Source organism: Haliaeetus albicilla, chromosome 9 (assembly GCF_947461875.1).
Source record: "Haliaeetus albicilla chromosome 9, bHalAlb1.1, whole genome shotgun sequence".
NCBI lineage: Eukaryota > Metazoa > Chordata > Aves > Accipitriformes > Accipitridae > Haliaeetus > Haliaeetus albicilla.
In genome coordinates this window covers 8,373,523-8,401,482 of record NC_091491.1, presented here as the reverse complement: position 1 = coordinate 8,401,482, position 27,960 = coordinate 8,373,523, and the positions used below count along the sequence as shown (strand labels likewise).

General features: G+C 44.0%; 1 protein-coding gene and 1 long non-coding RNA gene across 14 annotated transcripts in view; one reads left to right on the top strand and one right to left on the bottom strand.

Moving 5' to 3' along the window:
• Positions 1-14,280: 14,280 nt before the first annotated feature.
• On the bottom strand, positions 14,281-18,142 carry LOC138686778 (uncharacterized). Of its 3 annotated transcripts, none has more exons than XR_011326086.1 (3): positions 17,932-18,142; positions 15,101-15,249; positions 14,281-14,532 (listed from the first exon to the last, which is right to left on the bottom strand). It is a non-coding gene; the product is annotated as an uncharacterized lncRNA (long non-coding RNA). The 3 variants fall into 3 exon arrangements; XR_011326087.1 differs by lacking the exon at positions 17,932-18,142 and adding an exon at positions 17,609-17,821; XR_011326088.1 differs by lacking the exon at positions 17,932-18,142 and adding an exon at positions 17,321-17,464.
• The window catches only part of CUX1 (cut like homeobox 1), a 283,317-nt gene continuing 272,604 nt past the window's right edge, over positions 17,248-27,960 (top strand). For all 11 annotated transcript variants that reach the window (XM_069791426.1, XM_069791423.1, XM_069791422.1 and 8 more), the window contains exon 1: positions 17,248-17,404. In XM_069791426.1, coding sequence (XP_069647527.1) covers positions 17,342-17,404 — 63 coding nt within the window. In that variant the 5' untranslated portion in view covers positions 17,248-17,341. The remainder of the gene's footprint in view (positions 17,405-27,960) is intronic.

The following is a 27,960-nucleotide window of genomic DNA, read 5'->3' as shown; positions in this document are numbered from 1 at the left end:
GTACTAAGCGTAGGCCTACCATACTCTTTTGAAAGATTTTAAGTTATCTTAAGTCCTTTGGGCTAAGTTGGGCTTATTGACCCAAAGAGAAAAAAAAAACTCAAATAGAAACTACTTCAGTAACTATCCCAGTGTGTGTACTGAATTGACAGTACACCATTCTCTGTAGATGTTATCACACAGACTTTGCTAAGTCACTGAAATATTCTGTTACATGTAACAGCCAACTTGCAGTCCTTCAGACTCTAATATTAACCAAAGAATAATTTTCTCCTATAGGGGCTGTGGACATATCCCTCAATGAGAACTGTTTACATGCCAAGTATCAGGCTTCAGAGTTCTTTGATATATTAATTGTCTGTCTGGTGTAGAAAAGCATGGCAATAATTTTCATCCAAAACAGAGAAAAGGTATTAATTTCACTCTGCAACACTCAGAAATGTCTAGAGTGTTCCCTTTCACATACATGACTGCATAAGTATGAACACACAAAACCAGATATAAACTGAATATGGACAGCTTGCCAGCAAGTGAATGAAAGAAATATAAGGAACCTGTTTGCAGGTACAACTGTGGTCAGTCCTATCAGCTTGTTATGGACTACGTGAGGGAGTCTTAAACTTCCAAAACTCTGACACCTTTGTTGCTTCCTAGCATGCCTTCTCCCTTCCAGTACCTTCTTGAAGTAGAGGACAGATCATCCAAACCTAAAACTTTATTTCAAGCTTCATTCAAACTTTGAATCACCAGCTTTTCTGATTGAGCAAAGTAACAAGCATATGCTTAGCTTTTTGCTGATGAGGAGCCTTGCTGATACTTGGATGTTTAAGTTCAGGATATACTTCCATGCTTTGCTGAACCACAGGCAGTATCATTAGAATTGAGCCACGTTTCATTTATGATTTTCCTGGTTTCAGGGCAAAGGAGCTAATAGTGACATAGTAGGAAAAGCATCTTGTAGACCTCTTACGACTTTGCAAGAGCCACAGATACTCCAGTACAAATAAACTATCTGATGATACTGATGTGGTTTCTGCTGAGGAGGACCTTAAGAGTGAGATAACCAGCTCAGCTCCAAACGGAGGGCTTGGCTCTACATTTGTCCCACTCCAGTCATTTTAATTTCACACAGAAAAAACAGCTTAGCAGTTTTGTCTGCTTTACAGCCAGCAACATAGCGACAGAAAGCTGTAATAAATGGTAGAGAGAATGCAACTGATCTGTGCTTCCAGCATTTGAACCTCTGAATAAAATTATGTTTCATTTAGAGCTCTAAGGACAGACTGTGTGTGTAAGTACAATGCTGGCTTTTTCTCTTTTCCATGGCCTGGAATTCTTTTGCCAGGATTGGCTTCTCTTTCTCCTTTAACAAATCATCACAATTTCGGCAAGCACTTCATTGACTGCCAATGCTGTGCTACCAATAATTTACCAGAATTGAGAAACTTTTGTGCTTTCATTCTGCACAACTAAATTATCTCCTGCAAGCCCGGATTTGTTCTGTTCTGGATTGCATACTAGAGGCTCAATCCTACCCTGATACTGGGCACTCTCTCTAGGCTTTTGAGAGTATAAGCAGTCCCAAGGATTTAAAAGTTAAGATAGTGGGTGAACATTTTGGTTCAATTGGGGACACTCCGCTGTGCATCTTGGAAAGGAATTAGAGACTTGCATGAACGCTGTATATTAAAAAACAAAAGCATTTGTTCATAATTTATTAAATTTGTAAGGCTTATGTAAAATTTTATGATTTCTGATATGTCAGCTCCAAAAGCACCTTCTGCAGGATGCTGCATCAACACAGATTACAAATGGTCCCCATTTAAGCAGTTTGTGAAGTTAGTATAAAACTAGATGTGACAGATGCAGGCAGGACTGCAGAGATGCCTTCTTCTAGGAATCTTTTTGGGGGTGAATTATATGTACAGAGAGATGTTGCATAAAGCTGAAATGAAATTTCTCATATTAGCCTTAGTGCTTAGACTCAAACTTGTATTAACTTGGGAAATAATATAAATGCCATTTGAAAGCCTATTCCTGTAACATTTCTGACCCACTTCAGAGTCCTTTTGGTAATCTGGGAAGGGACCTTTGTTCCCATGGCAGCCCATAATTTCCTGACTGAAACAGTTCAGCTGAGCTCTGAATGACACAGTCAGGCATTTGGATGCTTATCTTGCTTCCAAGTGTTCTGAGGTTCCTCATTTCTCACTTATTGCACAATACCCCAATCTCACTGGGAAGGTGAGAACTGGATCAGAAAGAAATATAATTGCTTTTTTTTATTAGCTTATGATACAGTCCCGCCCTTCTGTGTTGCCAGCTTACCCAGTTATTCACAAATGATGATATACATACAGTGAATTATATAATTATCAGGCTATAATTACAGGTATATAGATATATACATCCCCCTGGAGGAGAGCTGGGCTTGGCACATACCTGCTTGCACCTCTGAGTCTTTAGGGAATTCATGCCCATTTTAAGTAGAAGATTATTTATTTATCAAATGCTTGAGACATTTTATGAAAAATTAACCCAAAAGAATCCTTTGATTCTTTTTAATAGTGTTCATAAAGTATGTAACTGAACAAATCCAGGCATGTAGGAGCAAAGTCTCTTGTGCAGAGTGAAAGCAGAGACGTTTCTCAATAGCAGTAAATTATTGGTAGCGCAGCATTGGCAGTCAATGAAGAGTTTGCAGGAGCCATGCTGATTTGTTAAGGGAAGAGAAGATGCCAGTCTTGGCACAGTGATCAGAAGCCAACACCAAGAAAGCAAAGTCAGTACTGTATTCCCATAGACACCTTCTTTTCTGAAATCTTTAGACAAGAATTAGTTTATCTTATGATGCTGCTTTAATGCTGTAACCATAGATAAACCCTATTGCCTTCCCACTATGTTCAATGCCTCATTTTGTCATTGGGGCAGATAGTGATTCTCAGCTGATATAAATCAGCAAAGCTCCACTGATTTTTAACAAAGCTGTGCCAGCTTCTGCTAGCTGAGGGTCTGCCTAGATATTTCTCTAGTTGTAAAGCAAAGAATCCAGCAGGCAAAGCTGATGTAAGTTGGATATTTTTTTGGCTTGTTTTTCTTTGTTCGATCTTTCAAATGCTGCTTTCATTCATAACTGCTTGGATGCTTTCAAGCCTGCGTACAAGAGTTATGGGGCCTAATCTGGCTCCTACAATGGTGCAAATCTAGGGTAGCTCTATTTCAATCAAAAGCATTACTCAGAGGTATTGCGCTGCTGTAAAAGCAGCATACTTGTCCATAGCAACTGATCTGTAAATCTCATAATGTGCCCAGTATCTTTCCAAGAGTTTATTTGCAAACAAACAAACAAAAAGAATCATCGTGGCTGAACAGACTGATTCCAGCCTGTGGAAAATGGACTGAGCCTTCGCCAGAAATAAACTGTAGACACTTGCTAATTACAATTTGTGGCCAACTTACAAAGTTCAGTAAAGGAGAAAACTACCCCATTCAGATCCTCTTTCCCAGTTTGATGACATCATTCACATCATTATGTTGTGATATGCCAGATGGGAAAAATTGAGGTGGGGATGAAGTGAAAATCCTGGTTACACCTTTTCTCCAGGCTATCTGCCTCTCCATCATTTTACAACATCACAGAGAGTCTCAGACAGTTTGACTCTGCCATCCCCAGCTGGTTTGGACCAAACAGATAAATGCTGAACCATTAAGAATCAATACATGTTTCCACCATTGTGACAGGTTATGCTGCACATAGCTAACCTTAATTTGTTTATTTAAGCTCACTAGTATATTTAAATAGAGAGTGAAGGTAATAGTATAAACTCTGTAATTTCTATTGCCTGGGAAAAAAAATAAAAACAGCCCTGCATCAAATGCTTATTGAAACTGAAACATATGTATTAACATATGGCAGAATTTCACTTACTGTATGTTTTAGTGCAGAGCTGATGAGGAAGGCATCTGTGCTGAGAGCATCTGAATGGAGGCTCAGATAATGAGCAGAGCTCAAAAAAATACACTCTGAAAGGTTGGGATGTGTCAAAGTGCCCTGCAGTTGATTTGTGTCAGAGCTGAAAGAATATACTCAAGTCTCTAGTAATGCAGGTACATTGCTGTGCTTTGCTTTCTGCACTGGGACCCGTTTGAGTCTTCATATGCTACTGTGGGCACCTGCTTTGGAAGTCCTGGAGAAATTCTAAACCCAAGACAAATGGTTTCACACCAGAAATGCTGACACAATGTCTACTTGGAGCTTAAGCAAGTGCTGTTACAGTATTGCTATTTAACAAAGAACAGATTAATTGGAGATCTTAAATATCAAGCCCAAATCTGGATCCAGATTTGAAATTCTCTTAGGGACAGCAGGTCTTTGGAGCTGGGGTTCTGGTTTTGCACTTTCTACAGACATGCAGACTGGTATAGTTGTAAGCATAATGTCTATCTTCAAGCAAGAGACACTAAGAAATGAGAGCAAGCTTCCTCTGCTGAGATTCTCATCCCAGTCATACAAACTTCCAAGATTTATACAAAGCCAGGTCTTTTGGTTCTGAGATGAACCCCTGAATACTCTGAATATTAACCATTTCTCGTGCACATAGTGATGTAGTATTTCAGTAAACTGTGTAAAGACTCTCAGAGGCTCTTGCTGCCAACTACTAATATTATTAATGGGCACTACAAAGCCACATTGTTCTACACCTATTTACTGGAAGTAAGATATGAGGATACCAGGTGTAATTACTTTACTGCCTTAAGGATAGAAGTCTTTCTTTCTGATTTGACCACAGTAGAACATCTGCATCGCTCAACCACAGATTACCTGGCTCCTGGGAGATGCCTTCAAAGCACCCAGTTGCTACTTAGTGACCCAGAAGGAAGTTTACCACCTACTCACAAAGCCTCATTTTGAAGTACTATGCCTCTTGCGAAAGCAAGGAATCTTCAGGTTCTTCAGAGCATGGGCTATGTATTAAATGTGTGAACCACTTGTGCACCATTGTACAAATCACAGCTTTTGATATGAAACTGTACTCCAGGAATAATTCCTTTTAAAAAAAAAAGTGATTATTGAGACTAAGGAAAGGTATTTAACACACGTACATTGCTTTTCAGGGAAGCTTGCATGGAAGTTTCCAGACATAGCGCTTAGGGACATGGTTTAGTGGTGGACTTGGTAGTGTTAGGTTTATGGTTGGACTCAATCTTAAGGGTCTTTTCCAATCTAAATGGTTCTATGATTCTGTGAAATAAAGAAAATAAGTTGGGGCAAATCAAACTGTCTGTTTCTCAGAAACGCCAAAAAGAGTGATGCAGAGAAGGCATCACTGTGTACGAATCAAAATTCTGTTTACTGAGAAGGTTTGAATCTGTTGTATTTCCATTTTTACCTCTACTGAAGAAACCTTTGGAGGTCCTGCCATAAAAAAGATTTCTGTTTGTGGCCCTGCGACATGCATATTTTTCATATATTTATTGAACTCCACCCAGGTACAAGCTTCTCCTTCACAGGAAGGACAGGTTGTCTAATTTGGGGTAAAACTACACAAGGGATGTCTTAGTTCTGCAGGGTAAACGCTGAGGTGCAAATGCCTTGGCTGAAAGTGTAAATGTCCTGAACTCCCTTCAGTTATTGAAGATGGCGTTACTCCTCCTCCTCCTCCTCCTCTGCTCAGTCTCTGCGCTGGAGGTTACCTCCCACAGAAGCATAATAGGCAGGAGATACCTGCCTGCATCTCCACCACTTTGAGACAAAATCAAGGCAAGTAATTTCAGGTCTTTGAAGGTAGGTTTGTGCTAAAGACCCAGATTTTATGCTAAAGTGGCTGACACTAATATAATTGGGGGGATAAGGGGTAGCCTTTGGCAGCAGACAACTGAGAGTTGTATCATCTTCAGCCAACACAGGAAGATTTTCCGAAGCTTGTCTGTTAGCACCTTGAATAAGCCCCTGACTTAAATCCGCCTTGATTGAGAAAAGAGCAAAATAGATTATGTATGCACAGAAGCATACAAAAATATATTTAAATGTCTGTTCAGGTATCTAAATAACGTTGTGAATAGAGTCTCGGTGTTTTGCTCTAAGTGAGGCAGAAACATTTGGCACAGGCCTGGACACTGAACTTGGATCTCCTGGGTCCCAGCTCACCGTTTCAATCACAAGACTGTTAGTCTTTCTGAGTATGGATTTGTCTATCCCCTATGTCTTTTCCATCATCTCTAAACTTGAGTGACTCCTATGACTAATGTGATTGTAAGTCATAAAACATTAAGTTATGACACAATCAAATCAAAGCCAAGAAATTCATAGTTAGGGTGTAGGCTACATTCTTAACTCAAAACCAGAAAAGCAGCATTACAGGGTAAACAAAAGGATGAAGTGTCAGCCCTCATTTTTCATTTTTGGGCTCTTATCAGTTTGTATCAATTTAAGCCTTTTTTAAATATGTAATTTCTTTGACTTATTTTTTTTCCCTCTAGGAACTGAAAATTATTCTGCTTTGAGGTCTGGAACCTGCCATACAATAAACACTACTTAATTGGGACATGCTTAATAGGGATGGCCACTTTAATGGGACATCTCCTAGGGAACCTATTTATGTTAATGAGACTGAATGACAATGACTGTTTCTTAAGTGGGGCAACAAAAAGAAAAAAACTCCACTTAACAGGGATGCACTCAGCTGTTACTAGTTTGTTAAGTGTTTAACCAGGTGTTAAATAGGCCTAAAATTCTGGGCTTCCATCTTTTAATTCAAAAATGGAAAATTAAAACATTTACATCATGATGAAACATAGTGTTATTATTTGTATAGTGGCATTTAGTACAAAGAAAGGGTCAGGCTGTTTGCAACTATGCCAGAGATAGAAGTTCTCTTCTCCAAAGAGATTAAATAACCCTTTTCTCCAAGCATGGAACTACCTGTAGATTGGATTTGTTCGGGGATTCATTGTAAAAACTAGAAGTACAACCCATCTGTCCTAATCCTGAATCCTGTATTTTACCCTCTTACCTCAAATCTTTCCAATTCCATAGTCTGAATAAAAAGATGGAAGCAAAAAAATAAACCCAGGAAAGCTTCTTAAATCTAAGTGATCCTAAGATCCCAAAGAATAGATGTCTGAAGACTTCCAGGAGCCTCCAAAAGCCTGTAAGCCATTTTGAAGGTTATTCTCTTCCTGAAGATCTTTTGTGTTCTGTGGTTTCCTCTGAAAATATGTATACACGTTTCAGGGGAGAACAAGAGACCATGTTAAGAAGTTGTCTTAAAAACAAAAATCCCATCTTAGATGACAGCTATATAAATCTGGGGACTCTCCCAGGCAAACTAAGACATCTGATTATGCCATTGTATCCTGTTTGGCAAAGGAGAGAGTGAAGGAAAGTGATAGACATGAGGGGCAGATGGAGTTTGCCTAATGTGTCTGTTCTTTTCTTCGCTGCCTTTTCAATTTAAGAATGTAGCAAAATAGCAGCTGCTCATAATTTCATGAATCAAGAAGTATGTAAATTTCAGCTACAAAATTTGTTGCATAGTTAGACACACACACACACACAAAGAAAAAAAAAGAAAAAAGATCTTGCTTGCATCTACAACTTTCTTAATCTTGCATGCAAATTTAGCTTTCAGGCCTGGTTCTCCTCTCGTTTAGGAGTGAACCAAGAGTGGCTCAATGGATTTCGCTGTCATCACATGGGGCAAAAGCTGTGGGATAATTGTGCTTTAAGGGTTCAGCTAGTCTCTGCTTGTTGCCCTAACACTAGCATGGAAGGACGAGCCTGGCATGAAAGGCTCCTTTCATGCCCCTGAGCTACCATAGGGGCTTTGTGCCGTACCTCTGCTCCTAGGCTGCAGATGGAGGTAAGGAGGAAAGGGGTTGTGATAGGAATGTCTCCACAAGCAGGAAAGCTGAGCTGTGAACAGCTACCTGAGGATGCTGACAACCACTACAAACTGAAATGGAAATCACGCTCCTCATATTTCAATCCCGTAGCAGCCCCTGAATTAAAAGATGGAAAAAGTGACTTGAAATGTATCATCCAAATGTATGAAACACTGCTCAGAAGGAGCTGGGGATCAGGGCCTCCATATACTATACAGCTGGTTCTAGTTTTCAGACAAGATTTACTAAACACATGTAAACCGTGCATATCTGTTTGAATACTTTTTGTGCAAATAACTTCCTCTGTGGTCAAGCTGTTCCTCTCAGATCCAGGCTACAGATTTGTGCTTTATACTCACCACTTTTTTACCCTTGGATTTCCACCAGTATCAGTTCACACTCAGAGTATGAAACTGTGAAGAAGGGAGCTGAGTTTGGCAGCAAGAGTCAGGAGAATTTGCAGGGCAAAACACTGAGCAAACTAATGATAAAGGGCAGAAATCATCCCTGGCTTAGCTCCATCCAAGACAGTGGGCCAGATCCTGAGCAGCTATAAACAGACACAATACTACGTATTTCACAGGCGTTGCAACCATTTATATCATTTGGCCCAACAGTCTCTTATACAGATGCAACATCTCACCAATTCTGGTGGGGTTTCTCCTTATTTATGGTCCTTGAGTGAGCAAGCAGAGCAACGGTCTTTCTTCACAAATTAGAACTGCCCCCAAATTATATCTGCCGAGTGTCATGAATTCAAACTTTAAACACAAAGCGACAGCTGAAACTGAATATAAAGAAGCAGGAGGGCAGAGCTTTATGATCGATGTTTTATTGGAATCATATAAAAAAGAAAAGCATTTCACATATTTCATGGAGGTATTTTATGTGCAAATTTAATATGAATCCTCTTCTTGTTAAACTCTTACGTGATCTATGTACTTCAGTATATAAAACACAGTATAGGACAACTATGAACAAGTTTATTAAAACAGCTTGGGCTCCTGTTGACATCACCAACCACACAAGTGCTTGCTCAGGGTTGGTGCGATCTTATCAGTCTCTCCTTATATTTCAGGTTACCTACTTGTTCGTTTTCCCTATATATCTTTCATTGTTACAAGAATTCAACTCATGGGCAGATCTCTAAGATAAATCTGCTTGTCTGTTTTGGGAATATGGCTCTAGTTCTAATTTTGCAGACTTCGTTCAGGCAATACTCCCTTTGACTTCAGGGATTTTTGCCTGAGTAATCCTTTCAGAATTGGACTCTCCATGATTTTCATTTACTTAACAACTTGGCATTACATCTGTAAAATATTAGCCCAGTAATGTAAAACATCAAATTAGATTTATACATTAATCTAATCTATATATGAAGCTTGATAGTCAGTTCTGTTACACTGCATTATTGCAATTCCAGGCATTCTGTGTCATTTCATATTTATTCTGATGATGCAAGAGAAATAAAAAGGTTTATAGATCATATTTGGTAACCCATGTATGTGAAAAGAAAGTCTGAAATTTTAAACAAAATTTAAAATAAACTCCCACTTTCAGATAAACCAGGTAAATGTTTCTCTGTCTATCACAAATGAAGGAGAGCACACAAAAAAAGCTAATCTGAAATAATCAATGAAACAATAAGCTATTAAAAAGGAAAAAGCAGGTCAAAAGAAATATCCGGACTGCAATGCATTCTCTAAAAATCCTTGAAGAAGACAAATAAGCAATTGGTTTTTTTCTGTGTGACAGTTGCAGTCTGAAAAGTAAAAAATTACTCTTTCATATGTGTTCATAAACTGCATTTATAAACACTTCACATAACTAAATTATATTTGTTTCCTCCAGGTTGGCTGCCCTTGAACATTTTTCTCCTTCTTGCCGTTTTTTGATTTTTTTTATATAATCCATTCATGAAAGCAGGTCTTATGCATATGGCCCTGATTCAGCAGCCACCCCCATGCAGCAGGGCATTTAAGAACATGCTAAACTAAAGTTTTCTATATGCTTTGGTACTTTGAAAAACTGGATACTTGGAGACAACCCACCAATACGTTATTCTTACATCTTAAACCCATTTACTTCTCTTTATGAATGCTTTCAATTTGTTTTACTCTTGTTGGGCCAAATCCAGCTTGTTATTTACAGAAAGAACACAACAAGATTAATAGGCTATGGTCTGCACTAGCCTACACCCCTGGAAATTCATAGTGATCCCATCAATTGCCGTATAATTTCTTTGGATTCATATCAGGTTAAAGCCCCAATCCAGTATAATGCCAAGCAGATGCAAACAAGGGCCAGCATATAAATGTGGAGAATCACGGCCAGAATAAGACAGGATCTCTTTATTCCAAAGGAGAAGGTAATGTTTAGATATAAAAAATTTTATGGATTTCTACACACCCCCCCCGCCTTTTTGGTAATCCGTCACCACCTGAACACCAAATAGGAAATGATGCAATGCCAGGGGAAAAAAAAATCAATTTCATACACGTTACTAAAGAAATATTGGATTCAGACGCTATCCCAAGCACTTTGTTTCACTTGTGTATGCCGTGACAAGCACCCAGTACGCTCTCTTCAAAATGAGGTTCTCCACACTAAAATGTTTCCTTTGGGACGCAGCATTGGTTTTGCCAGTATATGCCAGCTGCAGTGAACTTACGGCTTCCTCTAAGGGTGTCTGTTTTCTCCCTTTCTGCATTAATCCAGAATTACTGTTTCTCCTACCCTAGCATTCAAATGCAACAACCCCAAACACAGTTGTGTTTGCAGAAAATCACAGTTGTGCAGCCAGTCACAGTTGTGTTTCTAAGAAAAGATGTGCTTCCCAAAATGAAATCTCACGCTCATTATTGGAAGAAAAACCACCTCACACGTCCTAAACATCACATATTACAATAAAGCCAGCTTCCCGGCTGCCCCGATAGCTCCAGCAAGCGCTGCAGCCCTGTGCTCAGGGTTTTGTTTCACAGCGGTGCAACCGGCAGGCGAGTCTGTCTGTCCCGGTATCTCCCCATCTCCGCACACACCTGTCTCTCCATCCCGTACACCCGTCTGCCTCTCCTCTCCCATCCCTGCGTGTTGCAACAGGGCCCAGGCGCGGACGCCTCTCCCCTTGGCACCCACGTGCCGCAGCCGGCTGTGCTGACGTGGGGCTGAGCCGCCCTGGGGACGGCCGGCACCCACGGGGGACCCACGGCAAGGGGCGCGACCAGCGTGGGGTGGTGACAAGCCAGGACCAGGGGACCAAAAAGCCCACCTGGAGGGAAGGAGCGGAGGATATTCCCTTCTCGCCTCCTCACATGAAGTGCTTGTGACTGGAAAGTGAAAGAAAAACCTTTTTTCTCTTTCCTTTTCCAAGGCAGCGTCAGCTTTGCTCTCACCCGCTTTACAGGCCCTATCTGGAAGTGAATGAAAGGGAAACTGGTAGGTGAGGGAGCAGCCTTTGAGCTGCTTTATTTATGTATTTCCCTCCATCTCCTTCTTGCAGTTTCCCTGTTCTGCAACCCGCGAGATGCAAGTGCCCGACAGTCACCACGAGATTTTTATCTCCCGGTGACCACTAGTGTTTTACAGAACGGAGAATCTGAGGGAAGATTCAGTGAATTGTTTCATGTCACGAAGAGCCCTGTGACAGCAGCTAAAGGCAGCTCCTATCCCCAGCTACAGTCACTAAACCAGCTCTCCTGCCACGGGGGGGGAGCGGCAAAAAGAAAGCAGAATATAATCTCCCCAGCTGAGGTTCAGAAAACAAAAAGGGATTTAAACTAATAATGCTGTTTGCAGCTTCTTATTCTTAAGTATATGTGCAATATTGGACCTGAAGATGCTGCAGAAACTGGGAGAAATACCTGGCTGGGACAGGCTTAGCAGAGAAGAAAGCACAGCCAAAATGGATCCCCAACCGAGCAGGGAGGGAGAGATGGGAAGCGCAAGAAAGTGAGGAAGTGGCTGCATGAGGAGGGTGAGGAGATTCATCATAGGAATAGCAAGAGTTAAATACCACAAAAAAGGATGTGCAAAAAAACAAAACCAAAACCCTAACAGAAACCAGTAAAAGGTAAAAAATAAGTGAAAGGTTCCAAGTGAGATAAAAGGTGGGAATTTTGCCTGGGAACATAACCTACTAACTTGTCTCCTAACAAGCACCTTTAAAGGACACAGAAGATAAATGCCCAAATCAACAGAATAGCCTAAGTCAGAGAGAAGAGTGCTAGAGGGAGCGTGAGCCCTGCCCAGCCAAGAAAGGATGCAACGCACCTCCCGTCCAGCAAAACGCTAGCTCTGGTATCATCCTGCACAAGGGATAAAGGACAATAAGGCAAGGACAGTGCTTACAAATTAAAACTGGTAGTATGAACCATACACTTCAATAAATTTGGTATGAAACTGTTACTCACTGCCAGCTACAGGGAGCGGATAATCTGATAGGTCCTTTTCTCTAATTCTCTTGATTGCCTATGGGTATTGTTACTACTTATGTTGGCCAAAACATGACCATGCATCTGGATAGAATATACCGTAAGAAAAGCAGCTATTTGACAGAAATGTTGCAAACATATTCAGTCTGGGAAGACTGACTCAATTCATTAGGCACAGTGATATATTCGTTCTTTTGGGGTCTTCAATAACTCCTACTGTACATGGCAGAGAATACCGCTGCAATGTCATCACATGTTTTTGTTGGTATGGGTTAATCCACAAATCCTCAAAGAAGATCTGTTGTGGGTTATGCTGGATACTTATAAATGTCTCCAGAGTTAAACAGCAAGTAACCACACCACCCAAATTTACTTTGCTTTTAATTGTGGTTGTTTTCCCTGCCCTCTATGAGAATTGCTTTCTTTTCTTCCACCTACCAGTGTGTATCTGTAGCTACGCAGTAGTCATAGGATTTCAGGCTTAGATCATGTATGCCACCATCTTACATGATTTGTGCTAAAACTTTCACAAATTACCAAAGAATGTGGGACTCGCCACGTTGGTTCAGAACAAGGGTCCATCCAGCTGAGTCTCCTGTCTCTGCCAGTGACCGTAAGGGGACACCCAGGGAAGAGTGGGCAGGCAGATGGGATACTTCTCCCCAGTACTCTCCCAGCTACCAACCATTTTCTGCTCAGGGGGTTTCCTGAGCTCGTACACATCATCGTGTCCACATCACTGGCCAAATCCTCTGGCAATTTATATGCTGCAAAACCTCTGGCTACTACAACAGATATCAATCAAGCAGAATTGGAGTCAGTGACAATAATTGGGAAAAAAATTAATCTGTGATTTGGAAGACATATGCGAGTTTTGATCTTAATTTGGGCTGAATCTCCCAGCAACATAAATTATCTGTCTGTTTGGCTGTCTCTATTCTCTGCCATCCCTATGGAGTCTCACCATGCAATGGCACGGTGTAATAAGGATAGATGGAGCACAGCTTACTTTGCTCTCAAATCCAGTTTAAGAGTGAACAGAAGGAGACTTTCACAATGGAGAGGGATGAGATTTTGGAATGAGGCACTCCTTTCCAGCGGGCACAGGCACGTGGAGGCAGGCAGCCGGGGACAAGAAGCAGTTGAAGAAAATGCAAAGAAGAGAGGCATGGAAGTGAGCAGGGAATGGGCTGGACAAGCAGCAGACAGGGGTACAGATAAGGCTCTAGAGGAACTCTTTTATGGGAACTGTAGAAATTTGGGAGTCAGTTTAAGTGAAAAAGAGAAGAAGAAAACAGAAGAATCCATGGAGAAAAGAATCAAAGTTACAGCTTTGCTGGGAGAAGCAGCACGTTATCTTTCAGTGTCCTGGCCAAGGAAATAAGCTAGATTCACTAAGGCAAATAGAAGCCTAAGTCCAGTGATTAAAACCAGACTCGTGGTCCAAAATATCTTAATGAATGCAGACTGCTGCCCAGAGGAGCAGCTGTGACAATGAATTGTTTCTGACAAGTTTGGGACCCTTGGAATAAAGGTCCGTTTTCTCCAGGATTCTGGACGACGACATGTGAAGCATAACAAGACCAATTGCCACTGATGGCCCAACGTGCAAATGTGTTAATTAAACATCTGTATTACTGACACTTTATGACATGGTGACATTAATAGGAAACAAATTTTAATCGGATATTTGCCGAATTCCTAAAGTAATGCCTGTATGACTATACCTGGGAGAAAATGAAAAAGAAATCTGTACAACAAACTCAGAAGTATTTTGGATGTCGCAAGAATTACTGAAGTACTATTAGTTACTGCCATCATTTTAGATTTAAACTTCAAGTACACTGTACTTACTTTTTCAGTACTCTATTAGTGCATGTTGAAAGAAGTTAGCATTTACACAGATCAAATCTAACCTTAAGAAAACCTTCCTCAAATGAACAGATGAGACTGATTTCTCAAAACATAATAATCCAAGGAAACTTTATTCTAGCCGTCTTCTTGCCAGGGTGCACCAAATTTTCCAAGATCCTTCTTCCATGGGTACATTTCAGCAGGAACACAAAGCAAATTATCGCTTGCTCCAAGGAGCTCTGTACCCTGCAGGTTCTTTGCAGAATCCAGCCTGAAGTAATGCAGCACTTTGAGAAAACAGAGCTGTCAAGCAAGATTTCCTTGGGCTTGCTGCCACACAAAATGGCAAATAAGGGACTTGATCCTGCACAGGAGACAATAGGAATTATAGGTGCTCAGCGTTTGTCTTCCGGCAGAGTTAAGGTTTCTCAGTACTTCCTAAAATCAGTTGTACTGTTTATACTTAGTCAAAATTATATAGCTAAAAGCTTTGGTATCTAGCTACAGAGCTTTTATTTCAAATTGGCAATAATGTGACAAGATGTAACTCCCGCAAAAAAGACTACAATAATGTTAAAAATATCATAAAATATTATTTATATCAGGATACATTTGTTACCCCATATGACAATCATTCATATTTCTTGACAGATATAAACCTCCGCTTAACACATTAGTATCATAAATATTACCAGATATAACACTGTAATTTAATACCTACCAAATGTATTTTAAAATATTACTCAATTTAAAACTTTGGATTTTAACCAGATGTGTTTCCAGAAAATGATTCAGGTCAGATGCTTTTTTCTTTTCCTTTTTCTGTGCGTGTGCGTTCAAAGTGGAGCATTACTATGTGATTTATTGTACTATGACTGTATGCCCCGAACCTAAAACAGCACCATGATACTTCATCCTTGAGGCTTACACACCTGCAGTCCAAACTAACAAGAGAAAACATCTACACGGCACGGCAGGAGTCTTTGAAATGTCTTTTTGCAGTTGCCTGGACACAGAACAGACTGGTAGAACAGGGAGGCAGCGGAGAAAGGGTGAAGACAGGAACTCCAGCCTCTTTCATCTAGAAAGGGGGGACCATGGAGAGATTAGAGGAAAGGATTTTGATTAGATCACTGGAATGTGAAATGATGCTTCCCAGGATTAAAATCCTATTTTAGAGCTACCAAACCGGTTACGTTGTTAGTCAGAATTTGGAGGCTCGTGCAGCTCCATCCCTGCAGACGGCTGTTGCTCAGCAGCACCCGACACCCTCTCGCTGGAGCAGGGGGGACCCTGGCCGGGCACCCCACACCTCCCCACCCTCATTCCAGCCGCGCACACGCAGCCACCGCCCCAGCAAAGAGCCGCTCTCCCTCAAAGCAGGGCAATTCCGGAGGAAATGGGGGTTCCTTGTCAAAAGGCACCCCTGGGTCCAGCCCCACGACAGCTGCACGTGCCATGGTGCGGGGCCTCTTGGATTTCGGTCTCGTTGAGCACCCAATCTAGTTCCCCAGGTGGAGGCCTGACATTCTCATAACCAAATGCCATTAGTTTTATTCCCAGTACAGCCAACTAACAATTTGAAGGTCTATAGTTGTCGGGCTGATCATTACGTGGAACCATTAACATAAAACCCGCCATCGCAATTAGCATCTTTGTAAGCAGCAGCCTCAGCAAAAAGTGGAAATGGAGGCTGAAATAATGGTGCTCCTCCAAACGAGGACACCAGCAGATTGGGAAATAATCTGTAGCAATTGCTCTACCGCTGTCTCTGCTGTAACTTCTCAAAAGATAGACAGAGCCATTTTCAAGTAGTCAACCCACTGACTTGAGCGAGCACTAAATTCACTTGATGATCAAAAAGAATTTGAGAAAAAAAAACCTACAATCACTCACTTACCCAGAGGAAGATATATTTTCCTTTTACAGATGAAGTGCAAAACAGTGAAAGTAGCTGTATTTGGAAAAATACCACGCAGCTTATTGATTTCAAAGGGGACAGGTACAGACTGTGTTTTTGCCCGTTTCCCAGTAAGGAAATAAGGAATGCTTTCTTGGGGGCTAACGTATTTGCGGACCGTTTGTGTACGCCGGTTTGTTTTGTTAAAAGATGAGCCTGGTAAAATGTTCTGTGCTTTTCAGGAAGGGAACAAGGAAAACGTTCGTATTTATAGCAACGTTATTGTTTAGAACAAAATAAGTTATTTCATCCTTTTAATCTCCGTTTCTATGGATATCCTGCGTGGAGCTATGATCCGATTTTCCGACCTTCATACGCGCCATCCCCTCCAAGGCAGTGGTCAGTGGCACTAGCCCTATGAGTAAGTGCCTGTCTACATTCAAATAAATCCCTTTTAAAGACGCATTTGTACCGCCCCGGACACAGTGAATCAGGCTGCCTCGAATGTACTTTTTCATTGTTGTTTCCCCTCAACTCTCTCCACTTATCTAATTTTAGCCTGCCGGCTCCCCGAGAGGGCTGACAACCTTCCCCGCGTCTTCGGGCACCAAACGAACGCTCTGCCGTTCGTCCCGCCGCACCGCACCCGCGGACGATCCGCGCACCGCGCCGGGGGCTCTGCGGGCAGCGCCGGCCACGGAGGCAGCTCCGCGCCGCGGCCAGTGCCCCCCCGCATTGCCCGCTGTCCCCCCCCCCGTCCCCGCACTGCCCGGCTGCGCCCCGCATTGCCCCACGGGGCCCGCCCCCCCCTCCGCTCCCCGCACCGCCTGGCGCCGCCAGGCTCGGCCGGACCCCGCTGCCCCCGCACCGCCGGGGCCGTGCCGTCCGTCCCCGTCGTCCCCCCCCCCCCGGCCTTGCGGGCGCCCCCGCGCTCCCCCCGGGACGGCGCACACGCACACGCGGGGGGGACGACGACGACGACACCCACGGGACGACGTCCGCCCTGTGAGAGCGCGGGCGCGGCGCCCCCTCCCTCTCCCCCCCCCCGCGAGCGCACGGGCTGAGTCCGTGTTCCGGGCGGGCGCGGGCTCCAGGCCGGGATTTGGGCGCTCCCTGCCCGCCTCCCTCCCCCTTGCCCCCCCGCCCCTCCTCCCCCCTCCCGGCTGGCTCCCTCCCTCCCTCCCTCCCTCCCTCCCTCCCCCTCCCTCCCGGCTCCTGAACTCCAGCCCCTCTCTCTCTATCAGCCGCTCACTCTGTCTCAATATGTCTCAAGATGGCGGCCAATGTGGGATCGATGTTTCAATATTGGAAGCGCTTTGATTTACAGCAGCTGCAGGTCAGGCTCCCCCGCTCGCCGCACCGGCCGGGCCGCGCCGCCGGACCCCCCCCCCCCCCTCCTTCCCTTCTCCGCCTTCCCTCGGGCCCGGCCTCCCCCTCCTCCTCCCGCTGCCGGCCCGCGCCGCCTAAAGGGAACCCCCCGCTCCGCCCGGCCGCGGCGCTCCGCTCCCTCCGCCCCCCCCCCTCCCCCGCCATTGATCACCGGCCCCATCGGAAATTGATCCTCTTTGTTCAATTCATCGATCAGCCCAAGATGGCGCCGGAGCCGGCGCTGCCGGCGCCGCCGCCGCTTCGCCCGCTCCGTCCCGGGCTGCTCTCTTCCCCGCTTCCCGTTCCCCCCCGGCGGCCGGGGCCGTGCGGGGCGGCCGGGGCGGCGGGCGGCGGCGGCGGCGGGGCTGCCGGCGGCCGCTCCTCTTCCCCCGCCCGCTGCCTCCCTCCCTCCCTCTCCCCCCCCCCCCTTCCCCGCCTGCCCCTTCCCGCCGCTTCCCCGCCGCCTTTTCTCCCCGGGAGCCGGGGAAAGTTTACCGAGTGCTGGGACTTTGTGTGGGGGCGCAGGGAGCCGGCCGGGCTCGGCGTGCAGGCGCGGAGCGGCGGGGGCTGGGGGCGCTGTGGTGCCGGCCAGGCGGGCGCTTCCCCCGCCGCTGCCCGGCCGCCGCCGCCTCGCTTCGCCTCGCCTCGCCTCGCCGCGGGGTGCCGGCCCTCCGTCGCCGGCGGGCAGGGGGGCTCTGGTCCGCCGCGCTCCCGCCGCCCTGCGAGCGCCGCGGCCCCGCTGGCACTGCGCCGGCGGGCGGGGAGGGGTTGGGGGGGAAGCCGCCGCCGCCGCCGGCGGGGGGCGAGGGATGGAGCCGCGGTGGGGTCCCGCGGGGCGGGAAGGGGGCGAGCGCCCGGCCTGGGGCCGGGGGGGGTGTGGTGTGTGTGCGGTTGTGCGGGGGGTAGGGGGGGGTGTGCGGGAGGGCAGGGGCAGCGCCGTCCGCCGAGGGGGGCCGGTGAGGGGCTGGCGGGGCGCGGGGGCGTCCCGCCCGGCGGGGCATGGCCGGCGGCGGGGCATCTCCCCGCGGCGGCGGCGGCGGGAGGGCACGCTTACATAATTCACGGGCTCTCCAGCCTCTCCTGCTGTCCAGGATCTGACAGATGAGTGGAATATTGATGCTTTACTGTGCTGGCTCATAACAGCCTAGAAGTCCTGTTTCCTCCGAGGGAAAGTCCTCGCAAACCAGCTTCCCCTTCACCCTTTGGGTGCGTGCCCTGAGGAAACTGCAGATCCCACGGTTTAATGTAATTGCTGGGGTATAGATAAGGCCCGGGGCGGGGGGGGGGGGGGGGAAGGTTGTCAAACGATGAATTGGTGCTGCTCCCGCCGCTGAATGGGATTGCAACATGCATGTTTCTCCCAGTTGATTGGTGCAGGAGAGCGCTGCCCTGCCTCTTCAAGCCCTCCGGTGCCTCCCGTTTAAATAAATTGGCTCGAAAGCCGCCGGCTGCCCACCCTGGCCCCCCCACTCCGAGGAGGGCTCGGCGGTGCCCGGCCGGAGCCCCGCCGCAGCCGGAGGCATTGGTGCGTTGATGCCGGGCAGAGCCGCAGCCCCGCAGGAGGTGAGGGGATGCTGGCGAGGGGGGGGCCCGGGGAGCGGGACCCGGCGGGACCCGCCGCCCTCCCCTCTCCTCCCCTCGGCGGGGCTTGCGGAGGGTGAGCTAGCGGGAGCGATGATTAAAAAAGAAAAAAAAAAAAAAAAAAAAGCCCCAGCAGCCCCAAAACGGGAAGTGCTACGTAGGATCTGTAGTGGGAGGCTGGTCCTTTCTGACTTTCAGGTGCATTAGGAGGTGGGGTAAAGTAGCGTTTTGGTTTAGGCTTTTCTTCCCCCCCCCCCCCCTTCCGTGTTTTATTGTTTCTTTTAAAGGCTTTGGATTAAGGTAGACTTGGCTGAACTTTGCTAACTTGAAAGGGTTCTTAATAGTGGCCCAGAATACCTACAGGAATACAGAAAATGAGATCCAGATGTAGAATTGTATAAAATAAAATGGATTAAATTAAGATGTAGTTAAACAAGGTCTGACATCTTTAATTGTGGACTTTTGCTTTTGCCTCTGTGTATGCGTGGTTGTACTTGCTTAGCATAGGAGAATAAACGCTCCTAACGTCACTGCTGTGGCGTTACATTTAACAGTGAAGAAGTCTAAATATTTCCTGTAAAAATAAAGCCTTCAGAAATGCTTATTGATTAAAACATATTACGCTAAAGTATCTATCATGTAAATTAAATTCTAAAATGTAATGAACGCAGCCAAATGGCATTTTGATAGATTGTTCTATTCTGTTTTTAGTAAAAAATAGCTCACTCTTATCATAATTTAATTTCTGTGCATACTGTAAAACCTGTTGTGGAGTATCACTGTATGAACCTTAATCTCGTTTTTGCAGACTAAATGTGACAGTCTGACTTGAACAGCTTGTAGGTTCCTCTTTGAAGCATTCTGGTAACACTGGCTTGAAGTTGTTTGAACAATATTCATTACCTGCTTTTGAGGACTTGTGATTATTTATACGTGGTGCGGATCGAGGCTGTTCACCTTTTGGCAGGTTCACCGGGCAATCTGTATGCAGTGCAAAGTTTATTAACTTTGCACGCAGTCTGTCTGTGGAGAGTCCTGGAGTGACCAGAGAGGTAGAGAGTACCTTCATCCATATGTAGAATAGTTAATTTGTTTCAAATTAGTTTTGGTTTTTTTTTGTTATCCACCCATCTGCATGAAGAGGTAGTGTAATACTTACTCCCACTTGCAGATGAAGCAATATGCTATAAAAACTATCGTTACTGAGTATGAAGTTCAGTCTTACAGAACTGTCCATGCCTCTCTCCCTCCCTCCCTCCCTCCCCCGTCATTCATTTGTACTAACGTATTTTGAGTGTGGAATTGTAGAAAATAAAAACGCTTTCATCTGCACTTCCATTACCCTGTTCCAGGGCAAAAAACTTGAAGGATTTATGCTTAACACAGTTCCAGCTGTGCCCTGTAAACTCCAGCTCTTGTAGCTCTGGGTCTAGATGGCTTTGAAGCTATCATTTTTCTGCATAAGAAAGTTGTGAGGAGCTGAGACTGTGTAGTCCCGTATCGCTGGCAGCGGAGCGACGCGCACCCTGTCTGCTCGCAACTTCCTCTTCTACGTTCTGTTAGAAGAAGACGTTTAACTGTTGATGAGCTTCGACCTGCCTTGTAATATTAAGCAGCAGGTTTCTCAAGATTGTATCAATATTAATTAAAAACAGAGCCAGGAACACTTTAGGGTCTGACTCTTTTAATTATTTATTTCCTTTCACTAAATAACCTCTTGTTTATAGGAAGAGAGATTTCAAGAGTTGGAGGCAGGATTAAATAATTCAGAACTTGGATTAAAGAACAAAAAGGTCTGTTCACAAATGGAATATGAGATGCAAAAACGGCAGTTTCCTACAGGTATCAAACATGGCTCTTCACTTGAGACTGTACCTGAAAGGCATGCAGCTGAACGCTTAACCCTTTTCTCTAGTAAAGGTTAGTTATATTTCCTAAAGAAACAGTGGAATTAGCACGACATTTCTGCCATCAGTTTGCCGCATGGTTGAAGATGGACCCGTGTTTGATAACTGATGGCAAGGGAACCTTAGTGCGTAGAGAAACCAGACCCTTGCAAATGGTGAATATTGTGGCAATAAATGCAAATTAAATCACTGGAGAAATGCTGTTGCCCTCGAGTTAAAACTGCATCTCCTGTTTGGAGGCAGTTGTGTGATCTGAATCAGGTTGGCGTACAGCAGCATGAAGGTTACCTGCTGTTGCGTGGACCTGTTGCGAGTTTGCAGGTTTTGGTGTCGCCATCGCCTTCACCATAAAAAACAACCCTCTGTTGGAGAACAGGAAGACAAGTGTCATGTACCCACGGGTATGGTGTGCAGTCCTCCTTAAGATCTTGCTTAATATTTCTGAATATGTGTGTGAATATATCTGCATCAGAGGAGACAGTTGGTCCTGCCCTATCTTTTTGACCAGCAGTGTTGCATGAGTAAGTCTAGCTCGGCTCCCAGATCTAAGTTGAATCTGCGGGATGAATGGAAGAAGTTAATACCATTTGAAAACTAAACGAAGTACGTGTTGAAGTATTTTGACAATAAACGCAGGTCTCAAAATGTCGTCATAGCTTTTTAGGACAGGTACACGTACTGGTAAAAAGTACAGTTTCTTATTGCTTTTGAGCAGAACAGCGTAACTTGTTACTATTAAGCTAGGGAACGAAAATCTGAAGGCAAATCTTGCTCATGCATTTCTGTTTTTTAAAATCTTGTCCTGGTATTGCATCATATGAGATTAAAGTAAGGATGGAGTATTAGTTCTGTGCGGGCCATGACTAGTTGTTTAAGGTAAACCATTGATCTTATGAAGTTATAGAATTTGTAACAAAATCTGGAAAAACTAAGTAGTAATGAGTAGCTTTTAAATACTGAAGCACTTCTGTTATTGAATTAGAAACAGGTGCAGTTGTTGGCATCTTTTAGTTGGATCTTACTGCACCAGAGGACAAGCTGGTTTGCTTTAAGTGAAGGAGTTAACATGCTTCATCAGAAGTGGAATGAGCAATCACATCTTAGTGTTTAATTTTGTTTATTTGTGCAGGTAGGTCACTGTAGAACTTGTAGTTTCTGTCCTACAAGTGGACAGTGCTTTACTATTTGTAATGGTAGTTAAATGTGCATCAAGAAAAGAGTCTCTAGCTACTGTAAACATGTTTCTGCTCCCCCCACCTGATCAGAGATGTGTCGTGAAAGCAGCTTGGTAGTTCTGCAGGAAGATGCAATACAGAGAACTGAGAGGGATGTAAAAGCCAGGGCACTGCTGCTAATGTACTCTGATAGCTATTGTTGCTTCCCTGCAGCAGGAAGGCTTTGGCTTGTTGTGGTGGTCAGGGTGGTGTCCCTGGACATCCAACATGCATGACAGACTAGAAGGAAGGCCCTTGATGTATGTATGGCTCGAGAATTTGGGTTTCGTAGGATTCCTTGAATCCTATTCCTTGAGTCCTGTTCCTTGGAAGGAAATTTCTGAAAGCTTTCTAGCCTTCTTTCCTGTTCCTCAAATGAAGTAATGCCCATCTGAAATGTAGCAGAATTAGTGTGTGTTTCAATCACTCTGCTCTTATGCCAAGCCTGTGGTTAATTGGATAATGTATTGAGAAATGCAGTAGTGAGGATTTGGAATATGGTAATGGTTGGGATTTTTTTGAAAAAAGATTGCACTACTTGGCTGTGTATAGTAATACCAAATAAGTAATGGGTGAAACATTTGCTGTAGAAGAAATTACATGCAGTCTAAAATTCCAATGAACAATCATTCTTTATTTGCAAGCTGATTTGTAATGCAAAAAGTGGATGTAGAAAAATGCATAATCCAAAGTTTCAGTTTGATCACATTGAGACTGAAAATAAAGGCAGTTTATTGGATAGAGAACAGATACATATATGGATGCTTAGTATTTTTTAGGACACCGAGCAGGCAGCGCTCATTGACTTGGGGTCGTTTTTATTTAAGCAGGGTAGTAAGTTCCCATCTTGCATATTCAGGTTTCTCTTGCATGTGTTCTTTACGTTTTATTCTTTGCTTATCCTTGTGCTTGTTGTTTCCCATATACTTCATGGGCGAGGTGTTGAAAATACAGTGTTTTCTGGATTGAGAATACAGTGACAGTGTTCTGGCATTGCATGAAGGAGTAGGGAGGAAGATGTGAAGCTGAGAGGGAGAATGCTGAAATGGTAGGTAGCAGAAGACAAGGAGTCTAGGGTGAAGAGATTTGTACAAGAGTGCTCACAGGTGGGATTGGAGGTGTGGTGCTGAATTTACCGGGAAAAAAGAGAGGAACTTAGACCTCAGGATCAGAATAGTTAATGTCCTTAAATTAGTAAAGATGAGATAAATCTTACTCATTTTGTGACATACATGTTCTCAGCTTGTTTTTGTTGTCTCCGATTTGACAAGGCAAATAAGTTAGTAATTTCTGCTTTTATTGTTAGTTACAATGAAGAAAATACAGTATATTACATTGCTTGGGTTGCGAAGAATGTGGAAGTCCAGAGAGATAACTGAATGTTAACAGCAGTAGGTTTCTGTAGAAGATTAAACACAAAGTGTGCAGGTGTTGGGTCCAGGTTTTTGGATGTAACAGTGGTCTTCCCTGTTGTCAAACAGTACGTGCATTGCTGGGAAAGCAATAGGCAGGAAAGAATTTGTAGTAGATCCACCGCGGTTCCCTGATTGTGCTCCTGATTTGACTCTATCAGGGTACAGCAGTTCTTACTGCGCTGTTACTTGGTCACTTCTGTGACTTAGCAGAGTTAAGTATTTAGCATGAATAAACGTATTTCGTGGTATGAAGGTGCTAAAGCCGGGAGATGGCCCGACGGCTCCGTGCGGATGTGTTGCAGCAGACGTAGGTTTGAAGTTGGAGCCTTTCAGACTAATGTTGTCTAATAGCTTTTTGCCTCGCTGGCAATTTGCTTGCTTCCTTGCCTTGCGATAATTTAATGCCTTTGTCGACAGTTGGGGTAATGAGGAAGTGGCTGTGAGGGCCGGAGTGGTGCTGTGGTCTCGGGGGCTGGACGGGGGAGCTGGGGTGGTGGTCGCCTCCCTCCCGCTGGGGTTCAGGGACCCACAGGGGTCTGCTCTGGGCAGAGAGAGGTAAAGATTACCCTTCCTAGGAAAAGCTCAGAAGCAGATGCGCAAAAATGTTTAAGCGGCTGTGTTTAGATGCTTTAAATTCCCCCGTATCTTTGTGTCTCTGGCTGTGAGCTTTTTAAGGCATGCAAGGATGTAGGCCATGGCTGTCTCTGAGGCTTTTTCGGAGGAGTTCATACATCAGAGCTGAGCAGATCCTGTTGTTCCTATCTTTTGTGTGGAAACGTACCTTAGTGAATAAGCAAGCTTGGACATAACAGCATCTGGCAGCGCCAGTACACGGTTTCTGCGAATGATATGAAAATTTAGGCTAAAGTACTGATAAATGGCTGGACTAATTTCACAGTGGAGCTAGACCCTTCGTTTTGCTGAACCCAGTGATCTTGCGTTTGGCTAATGGTCAGGTGAGCCCAGGCGTGCATTGCGCACGCGGGTGGGACCAAACTGCGGTCTAATTCCTGCTAACATTTTATAGTATCTCTTGAGCTGTGGAGATTGGATGGTCCTGTGCTGCTGCGTTACCGTGTCGCTGTGGGATTGCTTTTATGGGTTTGGGGGGTGCGCGTACAGGGAACCTCAGTCACGTCTGATGCTTACATTGTAGAGGTCTTTGCTCGCTGAGAAATGTTGGCTTCTGTCTGTGGCTCACACGTGACAAGCTGAGGACAGTGATGTTGCAGGGAAGTAAAAACAAAACCAAGCAGAGTGGGGGAAATGACGCTGTTTAAAGGACTAGATGGGATAGAGGGAAGTGGTGAAGAAACAAAGGAGTTAAGGAGTGAGCTTAGGCCTAGGACTTGGAAATGAAACTCTTATTGCAGTGCAGTTGGGAGGAGAGCTTATTTTAGAATTTATATAAATATTTGGCAGTGCAGCTGGGCAGTATGGAGGGTCTCCCAACAAATGCCTGGCTGTACTGTTGCAATCAAATCCAGCTCACCTGCACTCACTGACCGTATAAAAGGATAGCCTGGGGTTTACCACCAAGCTGTTCTTGTGGAAACATCCTGGGAAGATTTGTACGTGAGATACCAGGGTGATGGTGTGACTTCAGAGTACACTGACAGATTTTAATGTTGTCCTGTGACAAATAGAGCTTATGTTCCTGTTAGACTTAAATAGCTTTTTAACCATTTGGATGGTATTTTAAGGTATTGTGAATAGTAGAAGCATTCTCATTGTTCTTACTTAAAAAAACCCAAACCAAAACCCAATTTGATAGCTTTTGACTTTTTTTTTTTTTTTTTAAATGAAGACTCAGACTAGATAGATCTTAGATGCAAAAAGCTTGTATGTTTTGCATGGAAATGCCCTGAGTTATTCCTATATAAACTAAACTCTGAAGTTAAAAGGTAGTGCTGCGTATGGTGAAATGCATAGAAGTTTGATGGGTTAAGTCTTACTCCTTCTGCTCTCTCTGGTACTTCTGCTAGGTATTTGAGGTTGCATGGTGTTGCTGATCCATTATTTTAAGGAAAACAAAAGATTTCTCTAATCAGAATGGTAAGCTTCAGCTGGTATGCATCAGCCCATCAAAAATCTATACATTGTGAATGCTTACTTTGGGCAATGATGCTTAGGGGGACTGGTACTAACATACAATGCCTTTAATTGGTTTGGATTCAGTTTGAGCGGTAGTTACTAGGTAGTAGGGACTTTGAAATAAGTTGGGAGTTTCAGTCTTGCAGTTAGCAGTTGATGCATGCCTGTTCTCGGCTCTGCTATGGGTCTGCTCGGGCCTCTGAGCACGTCACTCGGCCTCTGCTGGTTTACTTCTTCATCTGGAAAACATTGATAATGCTTCCGACCCCCGCTTTGAGAGCGCAGTGAGATACAAGACTGTGAGTTAGCACTTGCTATTCCTTTTTGCTACTAGTTAATTCTGTGTTGTGGATAAATAAGACTTAGTTGTTGTTATGTTTTCTGCACCTTCGTTAGCTTTCTTTTTAAATGGATTGAACAGGATATACCACTGTTGATTTGTAGGTACTTTTCAGGCTTGTTGCTGGAAGCAATGTCCATAGAAATGACTGTGAAAAAAGAACTGAGTAGTTGAGTGTCCTAAAAGAATATTGTTGATTATTGGTACTAGATCACTGGGAGAAAATGTTTCCTCCAAATAGTTATAAAGGTATCATCTGGAGTTATTCATACATACCCGTACTCTTACTTTAAAACATACCTGCATGTTCTTTGGTATCCTGTTTGAAGGCAAGATATGCAATTTATCAAGTTTCCCTTCAGATTTCTCTGCACACTAAAGGCTGCTTAAAATTTACATTATAGGTGCCCAGTGATATAAAAGTTGAATTTAATATTCAACAGTTTGTGGTTGCATCATTTAAAACTGCAGTCCTCAGCTAGCTGCAGCCGTAGGTTTGAAACAGCTCCCTGTTTCAGAAAGACAGGCTGGCTTCTGCCAGCTCAGGTGAAGGAGGATCCTCAGTTGCTAGCAGGGCTTTTATCCAAGCCAAGCTCCCGTGGTTGTAAGGACTGTAAATGACAGCACACGAGCCCCCAAAATGGTGAAGGAGAGGGATGTGTTCAGAGCAGTTTTTGTTTAAGGTGTTACATTCATATCTGAAGGCTGGAATGTTTTATTCACAAAACACATATGATGGGGTAGCACGAAACTTTTTCTTGTAGCAACTTATATCTATTATCCAAATTGTTCAGGTTTTGTAATCTAAGTATCGATAGCCTGCTAAGACTGTCAGCGGGGTTAGAGGTTATGATTTAGATGTCTACTTGTGCCATCAGAAATATTGATCACCTACTCATTTCACATGTGTTGGCTTCTGAATAGCTATGAGGCTGGAGAGGTGCTGGGCTCGGTTGCTGAGCTCCTGCTCAGCACTGCTGTGAGAAGGTCTGGTGTGCTCAGCTCGGTGAACTTTGCAAAAGGGAATAAGCTTTATCCCTATTTAGCACAACACAAAGGCCCTGACCCAGTAAGCATTATCGCATGTGCTTAATTTTTAACACATGCGTAGTCGTAGTCTTCTGGCTGAGCTTGAGTCGGAAGGAGCTGCCTTTTCTAACCTGGCCCATGGTTAAGTTGTGACTAGAGACAAATCTCTCCCTACCAGTCTGCCTAGTTACTTCTCAGTCTCTTCTTTTATCTCATGTTTTTAATCAACTTAATTCTTTTTCATGTTGTTTCACTGATGTGACATACAAATGTTGTCAGAATAGCTCAATAAAACTTATACTTGTGTTTTGTCTGTAATTATTTTTAATTTTATTTTTATTGGGTATTTACAAATTTTATTGCATGTGCATGTCAAAGTAAATTTGTATTGTGTTATCACTTAAAGACGTTTGCTTTGTTTTTAGGCATAAGTAAAATGTACCCTTTGTCTATGATCTGAAATGTGTTAATGTTAATTTTGTCAGCAAACTACATGTCTGTTTTTCTGTTGCAACTTCTGTGAGTGCATGTTAATATTGATAGTGCTCAACTTTGGTTTGCTGTGTCTGGTATGGGCATAGCTGCTTTTCTAATATTAATTGTGGAGATGGGATAATATTAAACATTTAAAAACAAGGAGCCAGTAGTCTTGCAATTGATTTTCCGTGGAGAGACCTCTGTGCAGAGTTGCTTACACAATTGTAACCTTAGTTTATTTTATGTGAGTGCAAGAAGTATTTCATATATTTAAAAAAAAAAAAAAAAGTTGTGAATACACTAATTACACCTCCCTTCCCTTCTTCCAGTTCTGTCCTGTCTCTTTCAGGAGCTCTAGTTTTCTTTTGCTTATAGGTTTCTGCACGTTTTCTTTGGCATGGAGTCTTGCTATCGAAATTCTTCGGATGTTGGAAAAGGGCAGCTTACTAATATTGTGTCTTCAGCTC